Source organism: Oryzias latipes, chromosome 22, assembly GCF_002234675.1.
Source record: "Oryzias latipes chromosome 22, ASM223467v1".
NCBI lineage: Eukaryota > Metazoa > Chordata > Actinopteri > Beloniformes > Adrianichthyidae > Oryzias > Oryzias latipes.
Window position 1 is genome coordinate 11,198,421 of NC_019880.2, and position 9,703 is coordinate 11,208,123.

The 9,703-nt window shown below is 46.8% G+C and overlaps 1 protein-coding gene across 1 annotated transcript; it reads right to left on the reverse strand.

Moving 5' to 3' along the window:
- Positions 1-3,354: 3,354 nt before the first annotated feature.
- LOC110014351 lies at positions 3,355-8,077 on the reverse strand. Its single transcript, XM_023951944.1, has 3 exons — positions 8,038-8,077; positions 6,887-7,468; positions 3,355-3,604 (listed from the first exon to the last, which is right to left on the reverse strand). Exons 1-3 carry the CDS (start codon positions 8,075-8,077, stop codon positions 3,447-3,449), a joined length of 780 nt encoding a protein of 259 aa, XP_023807712.1. The 3' UTR covers positions 3,355-3,446.
- Between the last annotated feature and the right edge of the window lie 1,626 nt (positions 8,078-9,703).

The following is a 9,703-nucleotide window of genomic DNA, read 5'->3' on the forward strand; positions in this document are numbered from 1 at the left end:
ATGAAAGAGCCGGGTTTCGATCGTTTTCCTTTAAAGCCGTTCCAAAAAAGGTAAAAGCTTTCCGGAAGACTCTATCGCAGCACACAGTGTATCCAGACGTTAGCATCCGGTGAAATAAAGCTTCTGAGAACAACTCCACTCCTCTATGGGTTTTTTTTTTTTCGACAGAGCAACAGGAAACCCAGGCAAGAGGTGAAGACAGACTTATTTCCTTTTTTAGAAAAAAAGAAAATCTTTCAAAGAAGCAACTTTAAAACAACATTCATAGGCCTCCAGAGACGTTTGTGAGACATCATTTTAAAGGATGAACAAGTTGTTGATCAACTTTAGGTTTTGTTGCAGAATCAATTGAAATAGTTTTATGTATAAAAATGATTAAAATATATATATTTTATGGAAAAAAAAAAGAATAAGGTTATATGAGTGTCCAAATACTCAGATAGTTGCCATCAATTCCAGAAAATACTAATATAAATGATATAATCCTCCCAGATCGCTGATTTGTAATCTTTATACATATAGAGAAAATGCACTTCATGCAATGTACTTATTGCTTTTTGTTCCAGAATTATGTTTTGATTTTAAGTAAATAAACTAAACGAAAGCACTACGGTCAGCAGCAGATATATCTTCAAGGTAAAGTGTCGGAGCAAATTCTTATTTTCAAAATAAAACTCTTGAGAGTTTATCTTAGATAAATACAATAAATTCAGCTAAGTTCTGATGTAGCAAGTTTGCTTTAGAAATAATCACCAATTTCAATAAAAAACTATATTTAACTAAGAATATTACAAAGATGTCTTGTAATCATTTATTGGACGTCATGTAACTTTAAGACTACTCACATCCAATAAAAAAGGGGTTCTTCTGCATTTTTCTAATGATTGAGGACATTTCTAAAGAATTTCATTGTTTTTTGTTGGGGGTGTGAGAGGCTGCAAGCTAGCAGTGGAGAGTGTAAACAGAGAGCTCTCAGCAACGGGGAGGGGAAAGGGGGCGGGATAGCCCAGTGTCAGTGATGGGTCTTAGCGAAACAGGTTTTTCAAGGCCAGGTCACACAGCCTCTACGTACATTTTGCTACGTCAATTCGGTTTTGAGCTATTCAAAATTTTGGGCCGGTTGAAAATGACGCAATTTACGTGTATTTTACGCAGTTTATGCGGAAATATTACGTAAATCTTTGATTTTCGCGAGATGCATATGTAAATTTATAGCTTTCCACGAACAATCCACGTATGTCTAACGGACTTTCCATGCATGTACCGCCGATGGACAACCTTTAAGTCACGTATACGGCGCACATATGTTAAAATTATGCTATTGCGCAACTCATTTGAAATTTCAGTCCATTTTGGACCAGATTTGACTTTTAAGGTTGATTTACCTGTCGTTTGGTTGGGTCATTCGTACTTCTTCCATAGTTTTTTACGTGGTTAATTCGTGATATATCGGTGAGAATTTCAAGTAGAAACCACAACTTTTCTCACTTTTTTCACGTATATTCACGTATGACCAATTTTCATTCCGTGCCATATGTCCAAAATGGCAAAATGGCTGTGTGACACGGCATTTAAAGAAATCTAAACTGAGGATTTTTTCAAAGTGTAAATTGCAGTGCCTTGTAAAAACAGCGTTTTACCAATTTACACAATATAAAGTCATTTTGGCGTTCATAAGTCCCTAAAAATCCTATTAACGTGGGTTTCTGTCGCTCTTCAATCCAAGATGCTGTCAAACTTTCTGGGCATCGTTTCAAATTTGTAATCTCGCCTCTTTGTCTCAGTGGCACAAATCACAAGAAATGAAATAAAGGAGGGAAAAAAAACAGATGAACTGATATTGTGTGAGAGATAGTGAGACTGGTCAAATCACACAGCTCTGCAGGAAGTCCTCCTCCAGTAATCATAACCGTCAGCCTACTCAGCTTCCTGTGCAGCAAATAAGATTTGCTGCCTCTTTCCTCTCACTGGTGCAAACCTTAAAGGGGGATGTGGGGATAATATGCATTATTACTTTTATCCAGTGCAAGTGAGGCACGCCAATAATTGTGCACTGCCGGGGTTTTATTGTTCCCAGCTGCTGCCGTCATTACTAAACGTCAAGGAGATGCAACCTTTCCTGTCGACTTAACGACAGTAATCACTTCCCATCTCTCCGTGCTCCGTCTCCCTTCGCTCCACCGAGACGCTCCGCCACCCAGCCCGGCCCTGCGAGGTGCAGAGATGAAGCTTCTTTATCATCTTTATTGGATTCCCCCTGCAAACCAAATCAGAGTAAACACACACTGCATCATTTTCCGATATTTTCTCATATAGATTGACTGCCTCGCTGCAGCTGCTGGAATTATTGGTAAATAATAAACTTCTGTGCTCGTTCCGAGGAAGGTTGAGGAACCTCCTGAACTCCAGAACTTCCTTTGAATGAAAGATCCATCAACGGCGGCTTTGGAGCGGCTTGGATTAGGAATTTTCCTCCTCCTGCTTTTTTTTTTTTTGACTGTCTGGCAGGTGAATGCCCTGCAGACAACACGCTGACACTCTGACTTGTTGTTTTTATAGGTGTTATTTCAAGGTTGGTAGAAATTTCACAGGTAAAGTGAGAAGGAGTGAAACAGATCTAAGGGACAGAGGATGTGGCAAAAAGGATAAAAAATAATTACTAAATTATTCTTTTTCGACTCTGGATAAGCAAAAAATTAATTTTCTTTGGGGTTTTTAATGTAAATGTAACATTTGTCATTTGTTTGTTCACTTTAAGGTAACAGCAATAGACAGCAACCAATGTATATCATTTAAAAAAATAATAATAAGGAAGAACAGGCGCCAAATTTGACTTTACTGTTAAAAGTTTATCCCATCCAAGATTTCTTATTTAAATCTGTTTAAATGTTTGAAAATTAATTAGGCTTTTAAAGTTAATTTGACCATTTCTTCTTTTTTAGGAGCACTTAACAGCAGCCAAAGGAACAAAAATTAAAAAAATAAGATTAAAAAAGAAAAAAAAAGAACAAAGTAAGATAAATTATTTTTAAAAGTAAAACTAGCAAAAGAATCTGATTTCTTCTGGAAATCTGCTTAAACATTTAGAAATTGATTTCTGCCCCATATTTTATTATATTATTATATTTTATTTATTAATGCAGGTTAAGAGTCTGAGGATGTAATAATTATCTGAGTGTTTAACATTTATTATTGTGATTATGATTATTTTTGAACCCAAAAAGATTTTCTTTTAAAGTTATTTTGCCATTTTCTGCCAAACTAACTTGTGGAAATCTGCCCAAACTGTCATGGCTACAGAACGACAGAGACCCAGATGCTGGAACCCGGAATGAGACACAGAGCTCAGGTAACTTGGCAAGAGGAAAGGAGATTTAATGAGGTAGCTGGTCAGGTAAGGCACAGTTTCTGGAGGTCCAGAGATAGAGAGACTACGGCCCGTGGCGTCACTGGTTGATGTCCTCACAGAGTCCGGGGTCGGCAGCGTGGATTCGTCTCTTGAGGGTGTTTGCTCGGCAGAGGCTCGTGGTGAGGTCAGGGGAAGCAGACCAGAGGAGGTTCCAGAGTGCAACAGGTTCAGGCGACCACTCGTGACTGGGGTTTCCTGCAGACAGGTAAAGCAACATTCATTAACAGGTGGCTAGAAACTAGGAAGCAAACGTAAACTAGAGGTGAAGGCCAATATGCACCATCAGGGGCAACGGACTGGCGAAGACTGATGATCCTGGAACTCCTTAAGTAGGCGGATGAGGTGATGAGGTAAGTGGTCGCAGCTGGAATGAATCAGGAGCCAAGCGGAGAGGAGAGGGGGAGGAGTCCGACAGAGGCACCATATCAGTACCCCCCCCTCAACGACCGCCTCCAGGCGGTCAAGGGCGGCGATCCGGGTGGGCACGGAAGAAGTCCTCTATGAGCGAGGGGTCCAAAATCAGCGAGCGGGAGATCCAGGAGCGCTCCTCCGGACCGTAGCCCACCCAGTCGACCAGGAACTGGAAGCCGCGACCCCGACGACGGATGTCCAGAATCCGGTTGACATCATAAGCCGGAGCGCCGTCGATGAGCCGGGCGGGTGGTGGGGAAGCGGACGGCGGGCACAGAGGACTGTCCAGAACTGGCTTGATCTGAGAGACATGGAACGATGGGTGTACCTTCAGAGCTTTAGGAAGACGGAGTCGGACGCAGGTGGGGTTGATAAGTTTCTCGATGACATAGGGTCCGATGAATCGTGGTGCCAGTTTCTTGGAGGTAGCTTGGATGGGAATATTGCGCGTGGAAAGCCAAACCCTTTGGCCAGGTTGGTACTCGGGTCCCACCACCCTGCGACGATTGGCGATGCGGCAGTTGCTCTCCTTGGTGCGGAGGAGAGCAGCCTTAGTCTGAGCCCAGATGCGTTGGCAACGCTGGACGTGATGTTGTACAGAAGGCACTGCCAAATCCAGTTCCTGAGACGGAAACAGAGGTGGTGAGTACCCGAGCGCGGCCTCAAAGGGAGAGAGCCCAGTAGCAGCGGAGGGGTGAGTATTGTGGGCATACTCAATCCACACGAGATGTTGGGACCAGTCCCGTTGGTTCTGTGCCGCCAGGCAGCGGAGAGCTGCCTCCAGTTCCTGGTTCGCTCTCTCCGCTTGGCCGTTGGACTGGGGATGGTAACCGGATGTGAGGCTGGCCGTGGCCCCCAAGGCTGTGCAGAAGGCCTTCCAGACCTGAGAAATGAACTGAGGGCCACGGTCAGACACAATGTCCACAGGGATGCCGTGGTGACGAAAAACCTGGTTGGTCATGATATCAGCAGTTTCGGTGGCAGTGGGCAGTTTAGGGAGTGGAATGAAGTGGGCCATCTTGGAAAATCGGTCTATGACAGTGAGAATGACTGTGTTACCTGCCGATGGGGGTAACCCGGTAACGAAGTCCATAGCCAAGTGGGACCAGGGACGGTTAGGCGTAGGGAGAGGATGGAGCAACCCCGCAGGAGCAGAGGATGAGGTCTTAGACCGGGCGCAGGTGGTGCAGGCTGAGATGTACTCCCGAACGTCCTTTCCCATAGAAGGCCAAAAAAATCTCCTGCGAATTAAATTGAGGGTACGGTGAACCCCCCCATGGCATGCCAGACGGGAAGTGTGACCCCAGGTGATGACGTCAGGGCGGAGATGAGTGGGTACAAACAGTGTACCCCTAGGAACGGGTGGATGGTCAGAGTTACCCGCAAGGGCTTGAAGAACCTTGGTCTCTATATCCCAAGTGACACTTCCAATGATGCAGGATGAAGGGAGGATGGACGACGGGATGTTTTCGGACTGACTGTATTTCCTGGAGAGGGCGTCGGGTTTGATGTTGCGAGAGCCCGGTCTGTAGGTTATAATGAATTGAAAACGGTCAAAGAAGAGACACCAACGAGCTTGCCTGGAGTTGAGTCGTTTGGCGGAGCGGAGGTAAGCCAGGTTTTTATGATCCGTCCAGACGATGAATGGTTGCTCGGCTCCCTCTAACCAGTGACGCCACTCCTCCAGGGCCAGTTTGATGGCTAGAAGTTCACGGTTTCCAACATCATAATTCTGCTCAGAGGGGGACAGTTTACGTGAAAAGAACGCACAGGGTTTCAATTTTCCAGAACTCTCCTCCTTCTGAGAGAGGACTGCGCCTACCCCTGAGTCAGAGGCATCCACCTCAACAATAAATTGACGTGAGGGGTCTGGTTGGATTAAGATAGGGGCTGAGACAAAAAGTTGCTTTAATTTGTCGAAAGCCTGTTGAGCGTTGGTGGACCAGACAAAGGGATGTTTTATGGAGGTGAGCCGTGTAAGGGGAGCGGCTATACTACTGTAGTTGCGGATGAAACGTCTGTAAAAGTTAGCAAAGCCGAGAAATTGTTGGAGCTTTTTGCGGCTGCTAGGAGGTTCCCAGTTGGTAACCGCTTCAATCTTGGACGGATCTGGGCGTATGCAGCCGGCTTCGATGATGTAACCGAGAAACTGCACGGAGGTAGAGTGAAACTCACATTTTTCATGCTTAACAAAAAGCTGATTTTCTAAAAGTCTTTCCAAGACCAGACGGACGTGATGCTCGTGTTGGGCCAGATCGTGGGAGTAAACCAAAATGTCATCAAGATAAACGAAAACAAAGCGATTGATGAAATCTCGAAGGACATCATTGACGAGCCTTTGAAAAACTGCCGGGGCGTTGGTGAGGCCAAAAGGCATTACTAAGTACTCGTAATGCCCTAACGGAGTGTTAAAGGCTGTTTTCCATTCGTCCCCTTCTTTAACTCGGACCAAATGGTAAGCATTGCGGAGATCTAACTTGGTAAATATGCGAGCCTTCTGGACCGAGTCAAATATGGAGGTGATTAATGGCAGTGAGTATTTGTCCTTTATGGTGATTTGATTAAGATCTCGATAATCAATACAGGGTCGGAGGGATTTGTCTTTTTTCTGAACAAAGAAAAACCCAGCTCCCACGGGTGAGGAGGATGGTCGAATGTGACCCAGGGAGAGGGCTTCCTGCACGTAGTTTTCCATGGCTGCCTTTTCTGGTCCGGACAGGTTAAACAAATGGCCTTTGGGCAAAGGAGCGCCGGGTAATAGGTTTATGGCACAATCATAAGGTCTGTGAGAGGGGAGCGCACTAGCTTTAGTTTTACAAAAAACAGCCTTCAAATCATGATAACAGTGAGGTATGTTAGAGAGATCTACTTGACTAAGACACTCAGTTTTAGGAGAAGGAACAGAAGGGAGCGCTGACAGAAGACAGTTAGCGAGACAGTATGGACTCCATTTGATTATAGTCCCCTGGGCCCAGTCAAACTGAGGATTATGCAATTTAAGCCAAGAAAACCCGAGCACTATGGGAGTATGAGAGGACTTAGTGATGAGGAAACGTATAGACTCACGATGGTTTCCGGAGGAAATGAGCAGAACAGGTTTGGTGCGGTGAGTGATGCGGGATAACGGTTGACCACCCAATCCGGAAGCCTCGATGGGTGTTTCCAGGGGTTCTGTGGGGATCGACAGATTAATAACCAGCTGCTGGTCGATCAGACTCTGCTCGGCCCCGGAGTCGACCAGGGCTCGTAATTCCTGCACATGGAGGTCTAAACTTAACTTGACAGGGATAAATAAAAAATCATTACCGGCCAGGTAGATGTTTGTTACCCCCCGCGGCCTGTCTTCTAGCGAGGGGCTCGGGTGTTTAAACGGAGCGGGCAGGTGTTGACAATGTGGCCCTTCGCTCCGCAATAGAAACAGGCGCCCTCCTCGCGCCGTCTGCGGCGCTCCTCTTCGGACAATCTGGAGTGTCCAATCTGCATGGGCTCCTCCGGTGGTTTGGAAGAGATGAGGGGGTTGGGAGACGTGACGGGGACTGTGTGTGGGACAGAGGACATCATGGAAGCTGCACGCTGGTAATCCGGCGCTCGCTCTCTTTGACGCTCTCGTAAGCGAACGTCGGAGCGGAGTGCCGCAGAAACCAGTTCCTCAAACGACTGAGCCTCCGGTTGAGAACACAGATGATCCTTGATTTGTTCATTCAATGACTGGTAGAATATTCCCTTCAAAGCTAAGTCGGGCCAGCCTGCCTCGACCGCCAGGATACGGAAATCCACAACATGATCGCTAACCGAGCGATTACGTTGCCTGAGTGCCAGTAACCTTCGGGTAGCTTCTTCTTGTTTGCGTGGTTGGTCAAAGATTAACTGGAACTCTCTGAGGAAACGTTCATACGTGATATGGCTTATGGGATTGGCGGAGAGGTAAGCCTGGGCCCACTGGAGGGCTTTATTGCGTAATGAGTTGACGATTAAAGATATCTTACTGTGATCCGACTGGTAATGACGGGGAGCTTGTTGATAGATCAGCTGGCACTGGAGGAGGAATCCTCCACAGGCCTCTACGTCACCGGAAAATGGTTCCGGTTGCAGCCGGATGTTTTCATGAGCGGAGGGTAATCCGGAAGTGGAAGGAGCTGAGCTAGTCGAGGCTTGAGCAGTAACTGAAGAAACATGAGAAAAATGTCCGGTTAAATCATGCAAAGTCTGTGTCAAACCGTCCAGGCGATGAAAAAGGTCCTGCTGGGCTGCTGCCATCTGGGATAAAGCATCGGCTTGACGTCCGAGCATAATGCCTTGCTGCGATACGGCTAATCTGAGCCCTTCCGGGTCAGCTGGGTCGGGGTTAAGGCCAGTCCGTTCTGTCATGGCTACAGAACGACAGAGACCCAGATGCTGGAACCCGGAATGAGACACAGAGCTCAGGTAACTTGGCAAGAGGAAAGGAGATTTAATGAGGTAGCTGGTCAGGTAAGGCACAGTTTCTGGAGGTCCAGAGATAGAGAGACTACGGCCCGTGGCGTCACTGGTTGATGTCCTCACAGAGTCCGGGGTCGGCAGCGTGGATTCGTCTCTTGAGGGTGTTTGCTCGGCAGAGGCTCGTGGTGAGGTCAGGGGAAGCAGACCAGAGGAGGTTCCAGAGTGCAACAGGTTCAGGCGACCACTCGTGACTGGGGTTTCCTGCAGACAGGTAAAGCAACATTCATTAACAGGTGGCTAGAAACTAGGAAGCAAACGTAAACTAGAGGTGAAGGCCAATATGCACCATCAGGGGCAACGGACTGGCGAAGACTGATGATCCTGGAACTCCTTAAGTAGGCGGATGAGGTGATGAGGTAAGTGGTCGCAGCTGGAATGAATCAGGAGCCAAGCGGAGAGGAGAGGGGGAGGAGTCCGACAGAGGCACCATATCACAAACGTTTGGAAGTTGATCTCAGCCCCTCGTTTCTTAAAGCATATTGTGTGTTTAGCGCCGCGTTGCATCACTTCTTCTTTCACCAGCTCTGTGTGAGTGTTTGGTAACCACGGAGACCGACTGCTGTGGTTCTGAAAGCGAAATGTTTTTCCAATTTCGCTTCAATTTAGGATTTCAGTTGCTTTACCGCTTCTGATTTTTTTTGTTTTTTTTATGCTTTGTGTGTTTTTGAGAGCTATGCAGCTTCACTCTGAATCAAAAAAATGTTTCTCTTCCGTCTGGTTTCTCCTCACTCGGATCATCAAGAGGGCGTCACGCCCAAGATCGGGAATCCACACGAATCCAATGACAGAAATGTTTAAAAAAAAAATCTTGAGTAAAAGTACATTTCAAACAAATACGTCAGGGCATGACATAACCCCGCCTTCGCCCAACAGAAGCTAGGATAGGCTCCAGCAACCCCTTGACCCTGATTAGGATGTAGTGGGTTAAGAAAATGTAAAGAGAAAGCTTCCTTTCTGGACTTTTTAAAAAAATCTTCCAGTAGAGATAGGGTGAGCAGCTCAGTCACCTGCGGAGATCTCAGAGTTGAACCGCTGCTCCTCCACATCGAGAGGAACCAGTGGAGGTGGGAAAGGGAACCGGTCTGGATTCCTCCTGGACGCCTCCCTGGGGAGGTGTTCCGGACATGTCCCAGTGGGTGGAGGCACCGGGGGAGACCAAGGACACACTCTTGGCTGGCCTGGGAACATCTCAGGTCCCCCTTGGAGGAGCTGGAGGAAGTGGCCAGGGAGAGGGAAGTCTGGGGATCTTTGGTTAGACTGCCGCCTTCACCACCAGGTCCCGGGTGAGCGGAAGAAAATGGATGGATGGATTGTTTTGGTTGTACTGTGGTTTGATTGGCTGTTGACCTTGTCAATCAGTTTTCTTTGTGCCGTGTCTCCTGTAGAGAATGTGGTCATTTTACT

Coding starts and splice junctions, on each gene's coding strand:
- LOC110014351 (XM_023951944.1), bottom strand. CDS start 8,077: ATGGCAGCAGCCCAGCAGGACCTTTTTCATCGCCTGGACG. Junction 7,469..8,037: donor CCTTTTTCATCGCCTGGACG/GTTTGACACAGA, acceptor CAGTCGTTTGAG/GAACTGGTTTCTGCGGCACT. Junction 3,605..6,886: donor CATTTCCTCCGGAAACCATC/GTGAGTCTATAC, acceptor ACCTGTCTGCAG/GAAACCCCAGTCACGAGTGG.